Source organism: Pan troglodytes, chromosome 1 (assembly GCF_028858775.2).
Source record: "Pan troglodytes isolate AG18354 chromosome 1, NHGRI_mPanTro3-v2.0_pri, whole genome shotgun sequence".
NCBI lineage: Eukaryota > Metazoa > Chordata > Mammalia > Primates > Hominidae > Pan > Pan troglodytes.
In genome coordinates, this window is record NC_072398.2 from 202,348,390 (window position 1) to 202,372,509 (window position 24,120).

The 24,120-nt window shown below is 44.5% G+C and overlaps 1 protein-coding gene across 5 annotated transcripts in view; it reads left to right on the top strand.

Annotated features, from left to right (window-relative positions):
* TAF12 (TATA-box binding protein associated factor 12) overlaps nucleotides 1–24,120 on the top strand; it is a 45,153-nt gene that overhangs the window by 15,420 nt on the left and 5,613 nt on the right. For 4 of the 5 annotated variants that reach the window (XM_016957482.4, XM_513257.8, XM_001153380.6 and 1 more), the window contains exons 2-4: nucleotides 10,733–10,984; nucleotides 14,863–14,940; nucleotides 19,503–19,617. In XM_016957482.4, the coding sequence (XP_016812971.1) occupies nucleotides 10,733–10,984; nucleotides 14,863–14,940; nucleotides 19,503–19,617 (445 nt within the window). Of the gene's footprint in view, nucleotides 1–8,862; nucleotides 8,948–10,732; nucleotides 10,985–14,862; nucleotides 14,941–19,502; nucleotides 19,618–24,120 lie in introns of all 5 variants that reach the window. The other variant, XM_009452011.5, reaches the window with a different exon arrangement.

Sequence of the window (24,120 nt, forward strand, 5' to 3'; positions counted from 1 at the left end):
CAGCTTGGGCAACAAAGCGGAACTCCACCAAAAAAATACATATTTTTTAAAATTTATATACAATAAAATTATTATGGGGTACAGTCATAACTCATAGAATATGACAAATATATACTGTCATGTAAGCACTACAACACTCAAGATACAGAACAATTTCACCCCCAACCTCCACAGATTTAATCATGCTGCTCCTTTGTAGTCAAACGCTCCTCTGCCCCAGACTCCTTAACAACCACTGATCTGTTTTCCATCCCTTTAACTTTTTTTTTCCAGAGTGGCCTATAAATGGAATTATACAGCCATTTGAGCCTTGCCTTTTTCACTTAGTATGATACATTTGAGATTCATCTGTGTTGTTGCATGTGTCAGTAGTCTTTTTGTTGTTGTTGTTATTGTTGAGACAGAGTCTTACTCTGCTGCCCAGGCTGGAGTGCAATGGTGTGATCTCTGCACACTGCAACCTCCGCCTCCCGGGTTGAAGCAATTCTCCTGCCTCAGCCTCCCGAGTAGATGCAATGGCGTAATCTTGGCTCACTGCAACCTCCACCTCCCAGGTTCAAGCGATTCTCCTGCCTCAGCCTCCCGAGTAGCTGGGATTACAGGCACATGCCACCATGCCAGGCTAATTTTTGTATTTTTAGTAGAGAGAGGGTTTCACCATGCTGGCCAGGCTGGTCTCAAACTCCTGACCTCAGGTGATCCACCTGCCTTGGCCTCCCAAATTGCTGGGATTGCAGATGTGAGCCACTGTACCTGGCCTTTCCTTTCTATTTCTGAGTATTCCATTGAATGGATATACCATAATTTGTTTATTCACCATTTGAAGGACATGTGGATTGTTTTTGGTTTTTGGTAGTTGTGAATGATGTTGCTATAAATATTTATGAACAGATTTTTGTGTGAATGTAAGTTTTCATTTCTCTACAGTAAGTACCTAGGAGTGGGATTGCTGAGTCATATAAGCATACATTTAACTTTAGAAGAAACTACCAAACTGTCTTCAAGAAAAACTATACCATTTTACATTCACACCAGCAATGTATGAGGGTTTCAGTTCCTTTGTATCCTCTCCAGTACTTGTTTTTGTTTTTAAATTTTAGCTATTTTATATAGGTATATCATGTTTTTTAAAATTTGCATTTTCCTGGTGACAAATGATATTGAGCATCTTTTCATGTGCCTATTTGCCATTTGTTTATCTTTGATGAAGGGTCTGCTCAGATCTTTTGCCCTTTAAAATAAATAAATAGAGTCAGGGTCTCATTATGTTACCTAGCCTTGTCTCAAACTCCTTAGCTTAAGCAGTCCTGCTTGGCCTCCCAAAGTACTGGGATTACATGCATGAGCCATCATGCCCAGTCTGCCCATTTTCTTTTTTTTTTTGGAGAGACGGAGTCTTGTTCTGTTGCCCAGGCTGGAGTACAGTGGTGCAATCTCAGCTCACTGTAACCTCCGCCTCCCGGGTTTCAGTGATTCTCCTGCCTCAGCTTCCCAAGTAGCTAGGACTATAGGTGTGCGCCAACACACCCAGCTAGTTTTTGTATTTTTTAGTAGAGACGGGGCTTCACTATATGTTGGCCAGGCTGGTCTCAAACTCCTGACCTCAGGTGATCTGCCTGCCTCGGCCTCCCAAAGGGCTGGGATTGCAGGCGTGAGCCACCATGCCCGGCCGAGTCTGCCCATTTTCTAAATTGGGTTGTTATTTTCTTATTGTTGAATTTTGAAAAAAAAAATTTTTTCCTCCCTCACAAGCCTTTGCACTGAAATTTCTTTATATGTGCTGGATACAAGTCATTTGTTGGATATGTGATTTATACATATTTTCTCCTAATCTATGACATATCTTTTTTTTTTTTTTTTTTTGGAGACGGAGTCTCACTCTATCACCCAGGATGGAGTGCAGTGGCACGGTCTCGGCTCACTGCAACCTCCACCTCCCGGGTTCAAGTAATTCTCTGCCTCAGCCTCCCAAGTAGCTGGGATTATAGGCACCCACCACTATGCCCTGCTAATTTTTTTGTGTTTTTAGTAGAGACAGGGTTTCACCATCTTGGCCAGGTTGGTCTGGAACTCCTGACCTTGTGATCTGCCCACGTCGGCCTCCCAAAGTTCTGGGATTACAGGTGTGAGCCACCATGCCTGGCCCAACTTATTGTCTTTTGCAGAGCAGAAGTTTTACATTTTGATTAAGTCCACTTTATCAATTCTTTTCTTTTGTGGATTGTGCTTTTAATATTGTATCTAAGAACTCTGACTAACCCGAAGTCATGAAGGTTTTCTCCTGTTTTCTTCAAGAAGTTGTATATTTTTACATTAGGTATATGATCAGTTTTGAATTTTTTTTTTTTTTTTTTTTTGATACAGCGTCTCGCTCTGTCACCTAGGCTGGAGTGCAGTGGCGTGATCTCGGCTCACTGCAACCTCCGCCTCCCGGGTTCAAGCGATTCTCCTGCCTCAGCCTCGAGTAGCTTAGATTACAGGCGCACGCCACCACGCCTAGCTAATTTTTATATTTTTAGTAGAGACGGGTTTCACCATGTTGGTCAGGCTGGTCTCGAACTCCTGACCTCATGATCTGCCCGCCTCGGCCTCCAAAGTGCTGAGATTACAGGTGTGAGCCACTGTACCTGGCCCTGAACTTATTTTTGTATAAATGTGAGATAGGCTGGGCATGGAGGCTTGTGCCTATAATCCCAGCACTTTGGGAGGCTGAGGCAGGAGGATCGCTTGAGCCCAAGAGTTTGAGAGCAGCCTGGGCAACATGGTGAGACTTTCCCTCTACAAAAAATAAAAAATATAAAATGAGCTGGGCATGGTGGTGCATGCCTGTAGTTCCAGCTTCTGAGGAAGCTGAGGTGGGAGGATAGCTTGAGTCCAGCTGGTTGAGGCTGTAGTGAGCTATGATTGCACCACTGCACTCCAGCCTGGGCCACAAAGTAAGACCCATCTCTAAAAAATAAACAGGTTAGAGTTGGGTGTGGTGCCTTGCGCATATAACCCCAGCTATTTGGGAAGCTGAGGGGAGAAGACTGATAGAGGCAGAGTTCAGGGCCATCCTGGGCAACATAGCAAGACACCGTGTCTAAAAAAAAATAGAAAAATTAGCCAGGTGTGGTTTGCACTTGTAGCCCCAGCTACTCAAGAGGCTGACGCAAGATTATTGCTTGAGCCTAGGATTTTGGGGGTGCAGTGAGCTGTGATTTCACCACTGCACTCCAGCCTGGGCAACAGCAAGACCTATCTCTGCAAACAAACAAACAAAAAACCCAAGGCCTGTTGCAGTGGCTCACGCCTGTAATCCCAGCACTATGGGAGGCCGAGGTGGGTGGATCAGTTGAGGCTGGGAGTTCGAGACCAGCCTGGCCAACATGGGAAAACTCTATCTCTACTAATAATACAAAAAAATTAGCCAGGCATGGTGGTACGTGCCTGTAATCCCACATGCTCAGGCTGAGGCAGGAAAATTGCTTGAACCCGGGATGCCAAGGTTGCAGTGAGCCAAAATCATGGCCACTGTATTCCAGCCTGGGTGACAGAGTGAAACTGTGTCTCAAAAACAAAAAACAGGAAGAAAAGGGTGAGTATGATATATTTCTTCAGAGAAAAAAATTCAAATAGTAGTTTATCTTAATTTTTTCCATAGGTAACATATGCACATAATACAGGATTTAGGGTGTACAGTGAAAAATAAGATGCTCTTGGTCCCATAGGCCACCCAGATACCACCATTCCCCCACCTCCCTCTGTTATCAGTTTCTTATGTATCTTGCCAGGAATAATTTATGAATTTACAACTGTATGTGTGTTTTATTCATTTATTTATTTGAGATGGAGTCTTGCTCTGTTGCCCCAGCTAGAGTGCAGTGGCGCAATCTTGGCTCATTGCAACCTCTGCCTCTCCATTCAAGCGATTCTCCTGCCTCAGCCTCCCAAATAGCTGGGATTACAGGCGCCCGCCAACGCGCCTGCTTAATTTTGTATTACTAGTAGAGAGGGGGTTTCTCCATGTTGGTCAGGCTGGTCTCGAACTCCCAACCTCAGGTGATCCGCCTGCCTTGGCCTCCCAAATTGCCGGGATTGTAGGTGTGAACCACCGCATCCGGCAATACATGTGTTTTAATAAACGATAACAAAGTATTCTCCCATTCTATACTTTGCTTTCATTCATTGAGCAATTTCTCTTGGAGACCATTTCGTGAGCCTCCTCATTTGTTTTTTTTTAAAGAAGTCTTTATTTAAATCATTCACATTTCACACAAATCACTGATTTAAAGTGTATAATTCTGTGGGGTTTTTTTTTAAATATAATCAGGGTTGGCAACCATCACCACAATGTAATTTTAGATCATTTTTTTATCCCGTAAAAGAAACCGTATACCCATTAGCAGCCAGTCTCTATTCCTCTCCTACATGCCCTGGCCATAGGCAACAACTAATCTACTTTCTGTCTATGGGTTTGCCTATTCTGGACATTTCATATAAATCATACAATATGTGTTTTTTTTGTGACCAGCTTTTTAGGGTTTTTTTTGAGACAGAGTCTTGCTCTGTCACCCAGGCTGGAGTGCAGTGGCGCAATCTCGGCTCACTGCAACCTCCACCTCCTAGGTTCAAGCCATTCTCATGCTTTGGCCTCCCAAGGGATTACAGGCGCCCCGCGACCCACCCCCCGCACCATGTCTGGCTAATTTTTGCATTTTTTTAGTAGAGATGGGGTTTCACCATATTGACCAGGCTGGTCTCGAGCTCAGGTTTTCCTTTCTGTAGGATAAATATCTAGTAGTACAGTGTTTTTCCTGGGAAGCTGGAGGGGTGTTTGATTTATTGTTCTTAGTTGTAGTATAATTTACATACAGTAAAATGCACAGATCTTGAATGCTCAATGGGAGGAGTTCGACAGTTGTATAAGCCTATGTATTACCACCCACTCAAATGTGTTACAGTTTTAAAATCTTACCATATCAAGAAATAGTTTAGAACCTAAGGGTAGTGTTAGTCTGGCACCAGGGGGTGTCTGGTTATCATCTGCTTTTGTTTCGTTTAGTTTTTATAGGAAGAAATAGTTTGCTTAGTCAGAATTATTTAAAATTCAAAAGTATTGTTTGCTTTTCAGCAAGGTCAGTGACAGCAGTAAATTTTTGTCGAGTTTCTTAGGGAGAAACTGATTTTTCCCCTTCTCCAGAGGTTCCACTTACTTCTTTTTTAGGGTGTTTTTTTTTTTTTTTTTTTTTTTTTGAGGGAGTGCAGTGGCGCGATCTCGGCTCACTGCAAGCTCTGCCTCCTGGGTTCACGCCATTCTCCTGTCTCAGCCTCCCGAGTAGCTGGGACTACAGGTGCCCGCCACCACGCCCAGCTAATTTTTTGTATTTTTAGTAGAGACAAGGTTTCACCGTGTTAGCCAGGATGGTCTCGATCTCCTGACCTTGTGATCCGCCCGCCTCGGCCTCCCAAAGTGCTGGGATTACAAGCATGAGCCACTGCGCCCGGCCTCTTTTTTTTTTTTTTTTTTCTTTGAGACGGAGTCTCACTCTGTTACCCAGGCTGGAGTGCAGTGGCCTTATTTCAGCTCACTGCAACCTCTGTCTCCCAGGTTCAAGTGATTCTTGTGTGTCAGCCTCCTGAGTAGCTCGGATTACAGGCGCATGCCACCACGCCCAACTAATTTTTATATTTTTAGTAGAGATGGGGGTTTCACCATGTTGGCCAGGCTGGTCTCGAACCCCTGACCTCAAGTGATCCACGCACATTGGTCTCCCACAGTGCTGGGATTATAGGCATGAGCCACTGCACCCAGCCTCCACTTATTTCATTAAAGTGACTGCTGTTGGAGCTATTCCTTAAGGTTTTTTCCTAATTTCATCCAACTTTACTGGAAACAACAAAAAAAAGAAAAAAAAATCCTAATTTGATATGTGAATATTCATATTTGGTACTATGTAGATAGGCCATACTTTTTGTCTCCAGATCTTTAAAAAAAAATTTTTTTTTTTGAGATGGAGTTTCGCCCTTGTCGCCCAAGCTAGAGTTGCAATGGTGCGATCTCGGCTCACTGCAACCTCCTCCTCCCAGGTTCAAGTGATTCTCCTGCCTCAGCCTCCCAAGTAGCTGGGATTACAGGCACCTGCCACCCCACCTGACTAATTTTTTGTATTTTTAGTAGAGACGGGGTTTCACCATGTTGGCCAGGCCGGTCTCGAACTCCTGGTCTCAGGTGATCTGCCTGCCTCGGTCTCCCAAAGTGCTGAGATTACAAGCATGAGCCACATCACCCGTCCTAAAAAAGTTTTTCATTATTTATTTGCTTTTTTTTTTTTTTTTGAGACAGAGTTTCACTCTTGTTGCACGGGCTGGAGTGCAGTGGCATGATCTCGGCCCACTGCAACCTCCACCTCCTGAGTTCAAGCAATTCTCCTGCCTCAGCCTCCCAAGTAGCTGGGACTACAGGTGCCTGCCACCAAGTCTGGCTAATTTTTTGTATTTTTAGTAGAGATGGGGTTTCATCATGTTGGCCAGGCTGGTCTCGAACTCCTGACCTCAGGTGATCCACCTGCCTTGGCCTCCTAAAGTGCTGGGATTACAGGCGTGAGCCACTGTGCCCAGCCCTAAAAAAAATTTAGGCTGAGGCTGGGCGCGGTGGCTCATACCTGTAATCCCAGCACCATGGGAGGCCCAAGGCGGGTGGATCACGAGGTCAGGAGTTTGAGACTAGCCTGACTAACATGGTGAAATCCCACCTCTACTAAAAATACAAAAATCTGCCGGGCATGGTGGTGTGCGCCTGTAATCCCAGCTACCCAGGAAGTTGAGGCAGGAATTGCTTGAACCCACAAGGCAGAGGTTGCAGTGAGCTGCGATCACACCGCTGCACTCCAGCCTGGGGGACACAGTGAGACTCCGTCTCAAAAAAAAAGATGGGGCTGAGTGTGGTGGCCCAAGCCTATAATTCCAGCACTCTGGTAGGCTGAGGCAGGAGAATTACTTGAGGCCAGGAGTTTGAGACCAGCCTAGGCAGCATAGCAAGATCCCATCTCTACCAAAAAAAAAAAATTAGCTGGGGCCGGGCGCGGTGGCTCACGCCTGTAATCCCAGCACTTTGGGAGGCCGAGGCAGGCAGATCATGAGGTCACGAGATCGAGACCATCCTGGCTAACACGGTGAAACCCCATCTCTACTAAAAATACAAAAAATTAGCTGGGCGTGGTGGTGGGCGCCTGTAGTCCCAGCTACTCGGGAGGCTGAGACAGGAGAATGGCGTGAACCCAGGAGGCGGAGCTTGCAGTGAGCCGAGATAGTGCCACTGCAGTCCGACCTGGGCGAAAGAGCGAGACTCCGTCTCAAAAAAAAAAAAAAAAAAATTAGCTGGGTGCAGTGGTGTGCACATGTAGTCCTAGCTACTTAAGAGGTTGAGACAGGAGGATTGCTTGAGTCCACGAGTTTGAGTCTGCAGTGAACCGTGATTACACCACTACACTCTAGCCTGTCCTACAAAATGAGACCTTGTCTCAAAAAAAAGAGAGAAAGGGATAGTGTCTCACTATGTTTCCCAGACTGACCTGAAAGTCCTGGGCTCAAACAGTACTCCTACCTCAGCCTCCTGAGTAGCTGGGATTATGGGTGCGCACCACCACACCCAGATATGTCTCCAGATGTTATAACAAATTCTTACTCAACAATCTCTGTTATAAAAAGTCTCCACTTATTTTGTGCAATACTCAGTATTATTTGGGAAGTCCCTTGAAGGTTGTGGGAATGTTTTTGAGAGATATAGTATGTTCAGTGTGAGGCTAGAGTGATGAGGATACAGTTTGATGATCCTTAATGAGGCTTTTGCATAGAACTTGCTTTGGGAAAATAGTTTGCTTTTATAATATTAGAACAGCTATTACCATGTTAAGAAAGGTTTCTATCCTGACTCTTCTATTGGTAATGTTTGTGGGTAGGGGAGAAGGAGGCCACATATGGTTAAAACAAACAAGTGATCCTAATACTCTGCTGTCCCCATCAGCTGGTTCTTGGCCAGCAAGTCAGCCTAGTTTATCTTGGTTTTTTAACCAGTACATACTTAGTTGCCTTTATTAAGAGTAAACCAGGAGAACATGATTTCTTCTTCTTATTATGATTTATTTATTATTATTATTATTATTTTGAGACAGAATCTCGCTCTGTTGCCCAGGCTGGAGTGCAGTGGCCTGATCTCGGCTCACTGCAACCTCTGCCTCCTGAGTTCAAGTGATTCTCCTGCCTCAGCCTCCCAAGTAGCTGGGATTACAGGCACGTGCCACCATGCCTGGCTAGTTTTTGTATTTTTAATAACGACTGGGTTTCACTATGTCGGCCATGCTGGTCTCAAACTCCTGACCTCAAGTGATCTGCCTGCCTTGGCCTCCCAAAGTGCTGGGATTACAGGCATGAGCCACTGGGCCAGGCCAGATTTCTCATATTAGAAAGTCAGACAGTGTGGTGAGGAGGAACTCAGGACTAGGGACAAGAGTAGGATAGATACAGTAGACATTTATATTGCCAACTTTTACCAAGTTCTGAAAGCCATTGATATAATTCCTGCAGGCTCATATCCCACAATTTTGCCCAATAAAATATTCTATATGCTGTTAGTTTATCCCTAACAGCAGACATTCATTTTATAAGAAGGTGGTCTATATGTGCCATAATCATCATTAATTAATTTTCAAAGTTGCTTATGAAAGAGATGGAGATGTTTGTCTTGGCTCCCACTAAGGAAAAGGAGATATATTTCTCCACATCCAGTTTGCTTGGATCCTGGTTGGTGAAGATGTACCAGGCCATGCAACTAAAATGGTTCCATGGCAAGGATGGTGCTTGATGCCAGTTGTTCATTTACAGGTAGCTTTTGAAAATGGCTGCCTCTCATTTCACCGGGCTCACAGCTGTTGCTGATGTAATTAAAGATCTAGACACTCAGATAGCTGTAAGTAAGTTTGAGGCTACTGTGAGCAGAACTTGGTGAATGTGCTTCTGATCGTGATGACACCCAAGCTGACGTCCACAGAGTCAACCTCATGACTCTAAGATTCAGGAGTCTCAGCTGCTCCAGACTAGGGTCTCTGCATGTACTTAGATTGCTAACACTCAGAGAAAAATTGCTCTTGATAAAGAGGAGTTTACTTTTAACAAATGCTAAAAGTTATGTTTATTGGGCATAGCCCTGACATAGACTTAAGCATGTTTGAAATGCCAGAATGAACTACTCTGTATTCTTAAGCTTTGTGACTGATTTTTTTCAAGGATGTGATTGTGCTATGACTTATTTGAATTTAACATTATTTGATACTTTAAAAATAATGCATGTAGTACTTAACTAAGTATTTTTACAAAGTTCTCAAAAATGTCTTGCTTATTCTAGTTTATTTATTTATTTATTTATTTATTTTTTATTATTATTTGAGATGGAGTTTCGTCAACCTCTGCATCCTGAGTTCAAGCAATTCTTCTGCCTTAGCCTCCCAAGTAGCTGGGATTACAGGAGTGTGTCACCACGCCCAGCTAATTTTGTGTTTTTAGTAGAGTTGGGGTTTCTCCATGTTGGTCAGGCTGGTCTCAAACTCCTGACCTCAGGTGATCCACCCACCTCAGCCTCCCAAAGTGCTGGGATTACAGGCATGAGCCACTGTGCCCAGCCTCTAGTTTATTTTTATTTCATTTTATTTTTAGATAGTGTCTCACTCTGTCAACTAGGCTGGAATGCAGTAGTGGTGTGATCATGGCTTATTGCAGCCTCAACTTCTTGGGCTCAGGCAATCCTCCTGCCTTAGCCTCCTGAGTAGCTAGGACCACATGCTACCATGTCCAGCTAAGTGTTTTTTGTGTTTTTTTTTTTTTTTGTGGGGCGGTGGGGGCAAGTCTCACTCTGTTGCCCAGGCTGGAGTACAGTAGCGTGATCTCGGCTCACTGCAAGCTCTGTCTCCCGTGTTCAAGTGATTCTCCTGCCTCAATCTCCCCAGTAGCTGGGAGGGATTATAGGTGTGTGCCACCACGCCTAGCCAATTTTTTTGTATTTTTAGTAGAGATGGGGTTTCAACATGTTGGTCAGGCTCCTCTCGAACTCCTGACCTCAGGTGATCTACCCGCCTTGGCCTTCCAAAGTGCTGGGATTACAGACCTGAGCCACCACACCCAGCCCCAGCTAAATTTTTACAGAGATAGGGCTTCCCCATGTTCCCCAGGCTGGTCTTGAACTCCTGTCTCAAGTGGTCCTTCCACTTCAGGCACCCAACATGCTGGGATTACAGACATGAGCTACTGCACCCAGCCCTAGTTTATTTTTGTACATAAGATTCTTCATTTCATTTACTTGCTTCCTTGTTTAAATTTTGTGGACTATTTCACTTAACATTTGGAAATGAGATGGTTTCTAAATATCAGGTGAGAGTAATAAACATTCTTCATTCCCTCAATTTTTAACCTGTGGGTATTAAATGGTCACCATTCCATATATACTGAAGAACGCTCAAAGTCTGACAGACCTCATTTTACTTACCTTTTTTTTTTTTTTTTTTTTTTTGGTAGAGACTAGGTCTCGCTATGTTGCCCAAGCTGGTCTTGAACTACTGGGCTCAAGTGATCCTACCACCTGGGCCTCCCAAAGTGCTGGGATTACAGTTGTGAGCCATTGCACCAGGCCTCTTTTTACTCTCAAGATTCATCCTTTATTACAGGTTCTTCTAGAGCTAATTCTTGTGCTTTTCTTCTCCAGTTAATTGGCCTTGGTCCTCACAGCTCCAAAAAGAAACAGGATCTCGATAAGCTCTATGAGCTGAAGTCCAAAGCTCGGCAGATTATGAACCAGTTTGGCCCCTCAGCCCTAATCAACCTCTCCAATTTCTCATCCATAAAACCGGAACCAGCCAGCACCCCTCCACAAGGCTCCATGGCCAATAGTACTACAGTGGTAAAGATACCAGGCACTCCTGGGACAGGAGGTCGTCTTAGCCCTGAAAACAATCAGGTATCATCCTCTTACTCTTTCTTCTCTGTAGCCACCTCTTACCTATTATATCAATCTGTAATACTTTAAGAGATGTCCATCTCAGATGCTGCTTTTTTCTCTTAGCCGAAAAGGTCTTTTCCCTCTTTTGGATTTCTAACTTTTTTTGTTTGTTTTAATATAAGTAGAGAGTTTATTTGGGCCAAATTTGAGGACTCCCAACTCAGGAGACACAGATTCAAGTTGTCCTGAATATATACTCCTCTGGGAGCATTCTTTAGCAAATTATCATGTACAATGTTTATTTATTACTGTATTGTATGTGGTTGTGTGTATACATATATACATCCATCCATCCATCTGTACACACTAACACAATACCTTGCCTATGAAAGGTGTTTTTTCCCTTTCATTTTGATAAGTGCTTTATATACATGTTAACCATGTAGTTGTTAAATAAAATAATAAATTGATTCATTATTCCTATGATAAAAGTACTCTTGCTTCTAGTCATTCCATCTTCTAGTTCATCCAATTGCTGCCATTATTAATTTTCTGCAGTGATTCTAAAATCTGCTCCATTCTTTCTACCCATAATTCTGATTCTGCCCTCCAGAGCCACAAGAAATAAGTATAATCCCTTTGACTTGTTTTTTGTAGGCTGTGTAGAATGGATGAGTTGGCCCAGTATTTCAAGGGAATGAGTGGAGGGACTTGCAAAGATTAATGAGAGCGGGTTGGGCAGTCAGGATATCAACCTATGTTGAATATGGAGTCTGTTGTAGAAGACAGAATTTAAAATTGTATAGGTAGGGCAGAACATAGTAGACCTGTACTAGTCAATTTCCATTGGAACTTTTAGGCAATATACAATCTTTGCAGATATTTAATAAAGGAGTAAAAGTAACATAATAAAAATAGTGTGTCCTATGGAGGATTAACTTGGCAGTAAGGGGACAGGATGGGTAGAAAAGGGGGTTAGACTGGGTGGATGACCAATTCTAAGATTTTTGCAATAAATCAAGACATGGAGTGAAGGCTCGAATTAGGTGATAATGATAGAATGAAGAAGAATGGATAGATATGAGACATCATTAACAAATATTTATTCTTTTTTTTTTTAGAGAAAGGGTTTTGCTCTGTTGCCTGGGCTAGAGTGCAATGGTATAATCATAGCTCACTGTAGCCTCAGATTTCTGGGTTCGGCCGGGCATGGTGGCTCAAGCCTGTAATCCCAGCACTTTGGGAGGCCAAGGTGGGCGATCACGAGGTCAGATGAAGACCATCCCGGCTAACACGGTGAAACCCCGCCTCTACTAAAAATACAAAAACATTAGCCAGGCGTGGTGGCAGGCGCCTGTAGTCCCAGCTACTCGGGAGGCTGAGGCAGGAGAATGGCGTGAACCCAGGAGGTGGAGCTTGCAGTGAGCAGAGATTGCGCCACTGCACTCCAGCCTGGGCGACAGAGCAAGACTCTGTCGCAAAAAAAAAATTATTTTCTTGGGTGTGTGCGGTAGCTCATGCCTGTAATTCCAGCACTTTGGGAGGCCAAGGCAGGCGATAACCCAAGGTCAAGAGTTCGAGACCAGCCTGGCCAATATGCTGAAACCCCATCTCTACCAAAATTACAAAAATCAGCCTGGCATGGTGGTGCATGCCTGTAGTCCCAGCTACTCAGGAGGCTGAGGCAGAAGAATCACCTGAACCCGGGAGGCAGAGGTTGCAGTGAGCCGAGATTACACCACTGCACTCCAGCCTGGGTGACAGAACGAGATTCCGTCTCAAAAAAAAAAAAAATGTTTTTTTCTTTTTTCTTTATTTCAAAAGTTATATGTGTTCATCACAGAAACTTCAGAAATACACAAAGAATAAATAGCCCATAATTCTAATGCCACCACCCTAAAATAGCTATGGTTAGCATTTTAGTGTATGTCTTTTGGTGTTTTTCTTTTTTTCCTCTGTCTGTCTCTCTCTCTTTTTTTTTTTTTTGAGACAGAGTCTCGCTCTGTCACCCAGGATGGAGTGCAGTGGCATAATCTTGGCTCACTGCAACCTCCTCCTCCCAATTCAAGCTATTCTCCTGCCTCAGCCTCCCTAATAGTTGGGATTATAGGCACCCACCACCACGCCCAGCTAATTTTTGTATTTTTAGTAGAGACGGGGTTTCGCCATGTTGGTCAGGCTGGTCTCAAACTCCTGACCTCAGGTTATCCACCCGCCTCAGCCTCCCAAAGTGCTAGGATTACAGGCGTGAGCCACCGTACCCGGCTTTTTTTTTTTTTTTTTTTTTCAGTGGAATTTTACTAGAAGGTTTAGAGCAGGAAAGAAAGGAAAGTACACTTGGAAGAGACTCAAATGGGCACTGAGGAGGTCAAGTGCCTAACTTTTTCTTTTTTCTTAATTTATTTTTTATATATTTTTTAGATTTTTTTTTTTTTTTGAGATGGAGTCTCACTCTGTTGCCCAAGCTGGAGTGCAGTGGCGCGATCTCATCTCACTGCAAGCTCTGCCTCCCGGGTTCACGCCATTCTCCTGCCTCAGCCTCCCAAGTAGCTGGGACTACAGGTGCCCACCACCACGCCTGGCTAATTTTTTTTTTTTGCATTTTTAGTAGAGACAGGGTTTCACCGTGTTAGCCAGGATGGTCTCAATCTTCTGACCTCGTGATCTGCTCACCTCGGTCTCCCAAAGTACTGGGATTACAGGCGTGAGCCACTGCACCCGGCCATTTTGTAGATTTTTTTTAAAAATAGAGATGCAGTCTCGCCATGTTGCCCAGGCTGGTCTTTGAACTCCTGGGCTCAGGCAGTCCTCCCACCTCGGCCTTCCAAAGTGGTGGGATTACAGGCGTGAGCCACTGTGCCAGGCCCTTTTTTTTTGTTTGTTTTTTAAGACATGAGGTCTTCCTGTGTTCCCCAGGCTGGAGTGTAGTGGCACAATCATAGCTCACTGCAGTCTCTAACTCCTGGCCTCAAGTGATCCTCCTGCCTCAGCCTCCTGAGTAGCTGGGACTACAGGCACAGATCACTGTGCCTGGCTTTCTTTTGATTACTTTTTAATGGCACACGTATGTAACATGACATTTCCTTTATGAAGGCTGCCCTCAGGGAGCTTTTAGCCTATTAAGTCAGAAACAGGGAAGTATGTAAATATGCACAATGATAAAGGGTACACAGGATACAGTAGAGGCCAAAGGAGGAAGTAAGTGGTTACCTTTACTGGGATGGGCTAGGAAAAGCATCAGAAAGAGGCACCATGAGCTAAGCAAGAAGGAAGAAGAGAGGAAGAGCATGTACAGCACTTTGGGAGGCTGAGGCGGAAGAATAACTTGAGGCCAGGAGTTCAAGAGCAGGCTGCACAACATAGCGAGATCGTGTCTCTCAAAAAAAAAAAAAAAAAAAAATTAGCCAGGTATGGTGGCACGTGCCTATGGTCCCAGCTAGCTGGGAAGCTTAGGTGGGAGAGCTTGGCAGTCAAGGCTGCAGTGAGCCCTGCCACTGCACTCCAGTGGGCAATAGAGCAAGACCCTGTCTCAAAAACAAAACAAAACAAAAAAACAAACGTCTAAAGGCAAGGGGCATGGTACAATTTGTGGTGGTCAGAGAATTGCAAATTTCTTCATGTGGAGAGGCACAGTGAGAAAAAGACATGAGGTTGAAATATACTGCCTGACAGCTGGATGCTGGCCTGTCTTCAAACTGCTCTTTCCACCTTTCCCTAAGTTACTTCTGTCTTGAGAGTGTAGTCTTACAGCAGCATAGTCAGGTAGGCCAGACTGTGAACTCATTGGAAAGTGGAAACTAAAACCAACAATTTGACAGCCTTTCTTCATTACAGGGTAATGATTTGTTTCATTTCCTTAATACCTTGTTGAAAAGTCTTCTTCCAATTAACTTTAGGTATTGACCAAGAAGAAATTACAGGACTTAGTAAGAGAAGTGGATCCTAATGAGCAGTTGGATGAAGATGTGGAGGAGGTAAGGTGGGGTTGGGTACCCCAGAAACTGGTCCCTGAGAACCGGTATAGCATAGTGGTTAAGAGCACAAACAGGCCAGATGCAGTGGCTCATGCCTTTTGAGAGACCAAAGCAGGAGGATTGCTGGAGCCCAGAGGTTCAAGACCAGCCTAGGCCATATAATGAGACCTTGTCTCTGCAAAAAATTAAAAAATTAGCTGAGTGCCGGGTGTGGTGGCTCACTCCTGTAATCCCAGCACTTTGGGAGGCCGAGGTGGGCGGATCACAAGGTCAGGAGATCAAGACCATCCTGGCTAACACAGTGAAACCCCGTCTCTACTAAAAATACAAAAAAAAAAAATTAGCCGGGCATGGTGGCGGGCGCCTGTAGTCCCAGCTACTCGGGAGGCTGAGGCAGGAGAATGATGTGAACCCAGGAGGCGGAGTGCAGTGAGCCGAGACCATGCCACTGCACTCCAGCCTAGGCGACAGAGCAAGACTCCGTCTCAAAAAAAAAAAAAAGAAAAAAAATTAGCTGAGCGTGGTGGTGTGTACCTGTAGTTCCAGCTACTAGGGAGGTTGAAGTGTTCTTAAACCCAGAAGGCCGAGGTTGCAGTAAGCCAAGATTGTACCACTGCAATAAATAAATAAAATAAGAGCACAGACAAATCTGAATTTGCTTAATACCCAATAACTGCTGCTACTTCTGCCTGTTAAAAAAGGCATAGTCTGTTGCTCATAGGCAATCACTTTCAACAATTTTAGCTGTTTCTGTAACATTCTTCTATATTTCTAAGTAATATACTTAAAAAGATACTCTTTGACCCATTAATTTTATAATATTCTTTTTTTTTAGAGACGGAGTTTCGCTGTTGATGCCCAGGCTGGAGCGCAATGGGGCGATCTTGGCTCACCACAACCTCCGCCTCCTGGGTTCAAGCGATTCTCCTGCCTCGGCCTCCCGAGTAGCTGGGATTATAGGCATGCGCCATGACACCTGGCTAATTTTTGTATTTTTAGTAGAGATGGGGTTTCTCCATGTCAGTCAAGCTGGTCTCGAACTCCTGACCTCAGGTGATCCACCTGCCTCGGCCTCCCAAAGTGCTGGGATTACAGGTGTGAGTCACCGTGCCTGGCCAATTTTATAAGATTCTGTTGATTCCCTATTATGGTAGATGAGAATTTTTTACACCACTCACATGTGTGCCATATAACTTTTATTTATTTATTTATTTATTTATTTTTTGAGACAGTCTTGCTCTGTTGCCCAGGCTGGAGTATAGTGGCAGGATCTCAGCTTACCGCAACCTCTGCCTCCCGGGGGTTCAAGTGATTCTCCTGCCTCAGCCTCCCAAGTAGCTGGGATTATAGGCATGTGCCACCACACCTGGCTAATTTTTGTATTTTTAGTAGAGATGGGGTTTTGCCATGTTGGCCAGGCTGGTCTCGGACTCCTGACCTCAGGCGATTCACCCACCTCGGCCTCCCAAAGTGCTGGGATTACAGGCATGAGCTATCACGCCTGCTGGCCCATATAACTTTCCTTACTGTTTTTCTTTTTTTTGAGACAGAATCTTGCTCAGCCGCCCAGGCTGGAGTGCAGTGGTGCGATATCGGCTCACTGCAAACTCCATCTCCCAGGTTCAAGTGATTCTTCCACCTCAGCCTCCCGAGTAGCTGGGATTACAGGTGCACGCCACCATACCTGACTAATTTCGTATTTTTAGTAGTAACAAAGTTTTACCATGTTGGCCAGGCTGGTCTCAAACTTCTGACCTCAAGTGATCCGTCCACCTCGGCCTCCCAAAGTGCTGGGATTATAGGTCTGAGCCACTATGCCCGACCCTCGCTATTCATTCTTAAAGAATCACTCACTGAAAAGCTGATTTGAAGCATAATTGATGGATTTGGCCCAGTTAAATATGGGTAAATGTTTAACAACTAGCTCTTTGGAGAAAAATGCCCGATTTGCAGTGCTTTATTATTTCTGTGGTGTAACTATTTCTACCAACATGACATCACTAAATACAAACTTGGGAAAAGAGGTACACAGTTGGCTTTTATGAGCTGGTCTTGGTTCACTCTAGCAGACCACAAGACTTTACTTCAGAGTAATTTGTCCACAAGTCAACCTTCCTAATGGAAGATTCCCTAAATGTCAGTATCTGTAAGTCTTTTCTCTGGAATCATTAAATATCTCCAGAGAAAATTCCAGTCTCCTATCTTGAGGATTTATCCCTTAGCTTCTTTTTTTTTTTTTTTTTTTTGAGACGGAGTCTCGCTCTGTTGACCAGGCTGGAGTGCAGTGGCATGATCTTGGCTCACTGCAACCTCCGCCTCCCGGGTTCAAGTGATTCTCCTGCATCAGCCTCCTGAGAAGCTGGGACTACAGGCACACGCCACCACACCTGGCTAATTTTTGTAATTTTAGTAGAGACAGGGTTTCACCATATTGGTCAAGCTGGTCTCGAACTCCTGACCTCAGGTCATCCACCCACTTTGGCCTCCCAAAGTGCTGGGATTACAGGCATGAGCCACTGCACCTGGCAATATGTTTTTTTAACTGTTATTTTAATGGGATTAGGGAGGGACAGGAGGTTATTTTTAGAGTTGATCTGCTGTTTAATCAGAAATCTTTCTATAAGATGGTGTCCATTTGGTTCCCATAGTAAAGATGACAATGAGTTAATGGTCCACCAGAACAAGGAATTTTGTATCTATGGTTGTAATTTTAGTTTGTTTTTGTTTGTCAGCAGAAGCTGTCATGGGGACTATATTGACTGATAAAAATCTCAGTTTTTTCATGTGTGTGCATATATATATATATATTTATTTATTTATTTTTGAGGCAAGGTGTCTGTCACCCAGGCTGGAGTGCCGTGCCATGATCACAGCTCACTGCAGTCTCGACTAACTGGACTCAAGCAGGCCTCCCACTTCAGCCTCCCAAGTGGCTGGGACTACAAGTGCATGCCACCAAGCCCAGCTAATTTCTGTATTTTTTGTAGAGACAGGGTTTTGCCATCCATGTTGCCCAGGCTAGTCTCGAACTCCAGAGCTCAATCAAACCATCTGCCTTGGTCTCCCGAAGTGCTGGGATTATAGGAGTGAGCCACTGCTCCTGGCCTCGTAGATTTTTATCTTCAGAATTCTCATCCTTCTCTTCACACAGTCCAATAATAATTGATAATGATGTGGAAAGAACTCAAGATTTAGACTCAGAACCCTTGAAGTGGCATCCTGGTTCCTCTGCTTGCTTGCTTTTTTTTTTTTTTGTCTCGCCCTGTCACCCAGGCTGGAGTGCAGTGGTTCAATCTCGGCTCACTGCAACCTCTGCTGCCCAGGCTTAAGCGATTCTCCTGCCTCAACCTCCAGAGTAGCTGGGATTACAGATGCCTGCCACCATGCCCAGCTAATTTTGTATTTTTAGTAGAGACAGGGTTTTACCATATTGGTCAGGCTGGTCTCAAATTCCTGACTTCAGTTGATCCACCTGTCTTGGCCTTCCAGAGTGCTGGGATTATAGGCATGAGCCACTGTGCCCGGCCCTTAGAGACTGGGTTTCACCATGTTGGTCAGGCTGGTCTCAAACTCCTGACCTCAAATGATCTGCCCACCTCAGCCTCCCAAAGTTCTGGGATTACAGGTGTGAGCCACCATGCCTGGCCTCTATTTATTTGTTATTATTTTTTTAATTATTGGTTTTTTTTTTTGAGACAGAGTCTCACTCTCGCCAGGCTGGAGTACAGTGGCACGATCTCGGCTCACTGCAACCTCTGCCTCCCAGGTTCAAGTAATTCTCCTGCCCCAGCCTCCCAAGTAGCTGGGACTACAGGCACGTGCCACCACGCCCAGCTAATTTTTGTATTTTTAGTAGAGACAGGGTTTCACCATGTTGGCCAGGATGGTTTCAATCTCTTGACATCGTGATTCGCCTGCCTCAGCCTCCCAAAGTGCTGGGATTACAGGCGTGAGCCACCACGCCTGGCCTATTTATTTTTAAATACAGATGGGGCTCTTGCAATATTGTTGGGCTGGTCTCGAACTTCTGACCTCAAGTGATCCTCCCAACTCGGCTTCCCAAAGTGCTGAGATTATAGGCATGAGGCATTGTACCTGACCTGCTTTCTACTTACATGGCCATGAACAAATTAGTCTCTCTGAGTCTGTGAAATCCTCTATGGAATGAATAAAATCCATGTCCCATTTTCTTCACAGGATTATTGTAAGGACTAAGTGAGATAATGGAAACAAAAGTGCTTTTAAGATACTGTGAGTGAGGAATTGAAATGATTCACTTTTATTTTCCCACTAATAAATAAAGATATGGAGGGTAGGGATTGGGATAGTTGATCACTGCTGGGTAGAAAGTATATGCTCAGAAAGGTGTGAGTTGCACTCAACCTGGGTAACATTTCTTTTGTCCTTCTCATTCCTCTTCCCCACCTTAGCCCAAATGCTGATTCCATCCTTCTACTAGAATGCCTGACTAAATATGCAATCCAAGCTGAAAGCAGTTGTCCCAGCAACAGGAGCCTACCCTGCCAATGTCGTGCTGACTCTTCCCACTTTACCTTCCCCAGATGCTGCTGCAGATTGCTGATGATTTTATCGAGAGTGTGGTGACAGCAGCCTGTCAGCTTGCGCGGCATCGCAAGTCCAGCACCCTGGAGGTGAAAGATGTCCAGCTGCATTTAGGTATGTGGTCTTGTTTCTCCCTGAAGTATATATTCAACTACTTCTTCAGGACTGCCAGGGAAAGTGTAGTCAGAGGAACCTTCATGCCAGAACCAGACTTTTGGGCACTGGGATTTATGTATTAATTCAATAACAGCACCAAATAGAAAAGAGAAATCCATCTGTGGTAGGGAGAATGAGCCCAGGCATGGGTTTGAAACCAGATTCTGCCACTTTCCAGTTGTATCAGCCTATTTTTCCTACCTAGTATTTCTTAGAGTCTGTTTCCTCATTTGTAAAGTGAGGATCATAATATCCTCCTTACAGAATAATTGTGAGAATTATAGACCATGTCTGTAAAGTGACTGGCACAGGGCCTGCACGAAGTAGGATCTAGTAAATGTAGGTACTGTTATGTCTTCACCATTCAAATAAAACTGTTCTTCAATGTTCCCTTAGAGTTTTAGCCTATTTATGCATTTTTCCCAAGTTTATAATCGTAATATACATACAATTTTATATTCTCCTTTTCTACTTAACAGACACTAAATTTGAGTTTGAGTTTTCTGGGAGATACTCAGCTAACAGTGATGACCATAATCACTTGGAAATGAATAAGCAGCCCTCTGCATTGGATACAATGTGATTAAAAGAAAGAGATCAGTCTATAACTGTGTTATATATATGTATATATATGTATATATTTATGTGTGTGTATACATATTTATATATAATTTTTATATATATTTATATATAATTTTATATATATTTGTATATACTTTATGTATAATACTTTATATATAAAAATATATATGTATATTTTTTGATCGAGTCTCACTGTCACCCAGGTTAGAGTGCAGTGATGCCATCTCGGCAACCTCTACCTCCTGGGTTCAAGCGATTCTCCTGCCTCAGCCTCCTAAGTAGCTGGGACTACAGGCCTGCACCACCACACCTGGCTAATTTTTGTATTTTCAGTAGAGATGGGGTTTCATCATGTTGGTCAGCCTGGTCTCGTACTCCTGGCCTCTGTTGATCCACCTGCCTTGGCCTCCCAAAGTGCTGGGATTACAGTCATGAGCCACCATGCCCAGCCCAGTCTATAACTATAGAGACAGGCCAAATGAATGAGATTCAGTGCAGATCAGCCCATGACTAATTATTGAAAGACTTTCTTCACAGTGTCAAGAAGCTGTTGCCTTGGGGAGGCATTGGTAGTCTAGGTAAAGTAAATAACACATTTCGGGTAATGTTGCTGGTATCTAGAGAAAAGGACAGATATTTTGGTTATCCACTAATGTGTAGCAGACCACCCCAAAAACAGTGGTTTAGGACAATAACAGTTGTTGATTTTATTCATGAATCTGGGGGTTGACTGGGCTCAGCTAGTTTTACTAAGTCAGGCAGTGGCTGGGCCTGAGATTGTCTTGAAGGAAGGCATACTAGTTTCCTAGGGCTACCTTAACAAAATACCATAAACTTGGCAGCTTAAAACAACAAAAAATTTTCTCTCACAGTTCTGCAGGCCAGAAACCTGAAATCTAAGTGTCAGCAGGGTCATCCTTCCTCTGCTGCCCCTAGGGAAGAATCTATTCTTGCCTCCTTCTAGCCTTTGCTGGTGGCCGGCAATCCTTGGTGTTCTGTGGCTTGTAGCTACAGAAATCCAGGCTTTGCCACGGTCTTTACGTGGCCTTTTCCCTCTGTGTCTCTGTCTCTGTGTCTCTTCTTTTCTTCTCATAGGACACCAGTCATATTGGATTAAGGGCTAACCCTACTCCAATATGATCTCATTTTAACCAATTTCATCTGCAACATCCCTATTTCCAAATAGGATCATATTCTGGAGGTACTTAAGGTTAAGACCGCAACATATCTTTTTTAGGGACACATTTAAATAACCCATAACGGAAGCCTTCATATCTTCCGTGTCTGATGCCTGGTCTAAGAACACTGAAAAAGCTGGGATTCTGCAGGCGTCTCCCTCCGTCCCTCCCAACCCTCCCATTCCGCTTCACATTTCCCAATCCTACCCTTCCCATCTTCCCCACCCACTGTCTCTCTATATGGTCTCATCCTTTAGCAGTCCCAGGATAGCTAGACTTCTTATGTGGCAGCTAGGCAGCTAAAGGCTCCCAGAACTAACATCCCATGAGCACCTGGCAGAAAACTTCATGGCCTTTTCTAACACAGTCTTCAGCATCACTCCTGGTGAATTCTATTCTTTGAGACAGTCAGAAACCTGTCCAGGTTCGGTTCGGGGGGAGGGAACACAGACTCCACCTCTTTTTTTTTTTTTTTTTTTTTTGAGACAGTCTCACTCTGTCGCCCAGGCTGGAGTGCAGTGGCGCAATCTTGGCTCACTGCAACCTCCGTCTCCCAGGTTCAAGGGATTCTTCTGCCTCAGCCTCCTGAGTAGCTGGGACTACAGGCACACGCCACCATGCCCAGCTAATTTTTGTATTTTTAGTAGAGATGGGGTTTCACCATATTGGCCAGGCTGGTCTCAAACCCCTGACTGCCTGATCCTCCCCGCTCAGCCTCCCTAAGTGCTGAGATTACAGGTGTGAGCCACCACGCCCGGCTGACTCCACCTCTTGATAGCAGGAGGGTAAAGGAATTTATAAACATGTTTTACAACCACCACTAGTGGCCTGGCATGGTGGCTCACACCTGTAACTCCAGCATTTTGGGAAGCTGAGGCAGGAGGATCGCTTCAGCCCAGGAGTTCGAGACTAGCCTGGTTAACACAGTGAGACCTCATCTCTACAAAAGATTTAAAAAATTAGCCAGGCATGGTGGAGTGCACCTGTAGTCCCAGCTACTCAGGAAGCTAAGACAGGAGGATCACTTGAGCCCGGGAGGTCAAGGCTGCAGTGAGCTATCATGCCACTGCACTCTAGCCTGAGTGACAGAGTAAGAACCTGTCTCTAAATAAATAAATAAGTAAGTACATACATAATTAAAAAACAAATCGGCCAGGCGCGGTGGCTCACGCCTGTAATCCAAGCACTTTGTGAGGCCGAGGCGGGTGGATCATGAGTTCAAGACCAGCCTGGCCAAGATGGTGAAACCCTGTCTCTACTAGAAATACAAAAATTACCTGGGTGTGGTGGCGGGTACCTGTAATCCTAGCTACTCGGGAGTCTGAGGCAGGAGAATCACTTGAACCTGGTGGGGTGGAGGTCGCAGTGAGCCAAGATCTTGCCACTACATTCCAGCCTGGGTGACAGAGTCTCCGTCCCAAAAATAATAATAATAATAATAATCCCCCACAACACAAATTCATAGAGACAGAAAGTAGAATAAGTAGAATAGTGATTACCAGGGGCTAAGGGGAAGGGGGTACAGGGAGTTGTTTAATGGATATAGAGTTTCAGTTTGGGAAGATGGATATCCTCAATTTGGGAGTTCTGGAGATGGATGATGCTGATGGTTGCATAACAAATGTGAATTGGGGCCAGACACGGTGGCTCACGCCTGTAATCCCAGCACTTTGGGAGGCCAAGGTGGGCAGGTCACCTGAGGTCAGGTGTTCGAGACCAGCCTGGCCAACACGGTGAAACCTCATCTCTACCAAAAATACAAAAATTAGCTGGGCGTGGTGGTGCACGCCTGTAGTCCCAGCTATTCCAGAGGCTGAGGCACGAAAATCGCTTGAATCCAGGAGGCAGAGGTTGCAGTGAGCCAAGATCGCACCACTGCACTCCAGCCTGGGCGACAGAGCAGTAGCCCATCTCAGAAAAAAAAAAAGTTAAAGTTAAATGAGATAATTTACATAGAATGCTTTGCACAATGTTGCTTTGACCATGCATTTACTACATTTCATTCACTAAATGATTGTTGTTGCTATTATATTAAGATTATATAGGCCGGGCGTGGTGGCTCACGCCTGTAATCCCAGCACTTTGGGAGGCTGAGGCGGGCATTTCCCTTGAGGTCAGGAGTTCGAGACCAGCCTGACCAACGTGGAGAAACCCTGCCTCTACTAAAAATACAAAATTAGCCGGGCATGGTGGCATGTGCCTGTAATCCCAGCTACTCGGGAGGCTGAGGCAGGAGAATCGCTTGAACCCAGGAGGCGGAGGTTGCAGTGAGCCGAGATCACGCCATTGCACTCCAGCCTGGGCAACAAGAGCAAAACTCAGTCTCAAAAAATAAATAAATAAAAAAGATTATATAAGATATATGTATACACACGTAACGCATATAGGTATACATAGTTACATAAATGGACACACATACATGTATGTATTCATGTGTGGCAGCTACTGTCTTTATTATTTATTTATTTATTTTTGAGACAGAATTTCACTCTTTTTGCCCAGACTGGAATGCAAGGGTGTGACCTCGGCTCACTGCAACCTCTGCCTTCCAAGTTCAAGTGATTCTCCTGCCTCAGCCTTTGGAGTAACTGGGATTACATAGGCGCCCTCCACCACGCCTGGCTAATTTTTTGTCTTTTATTTATTTATTTATTTACTTTGAGACAGAGTCTCAGTCTGTCGCCCAGGCTGGAGTGCAGTG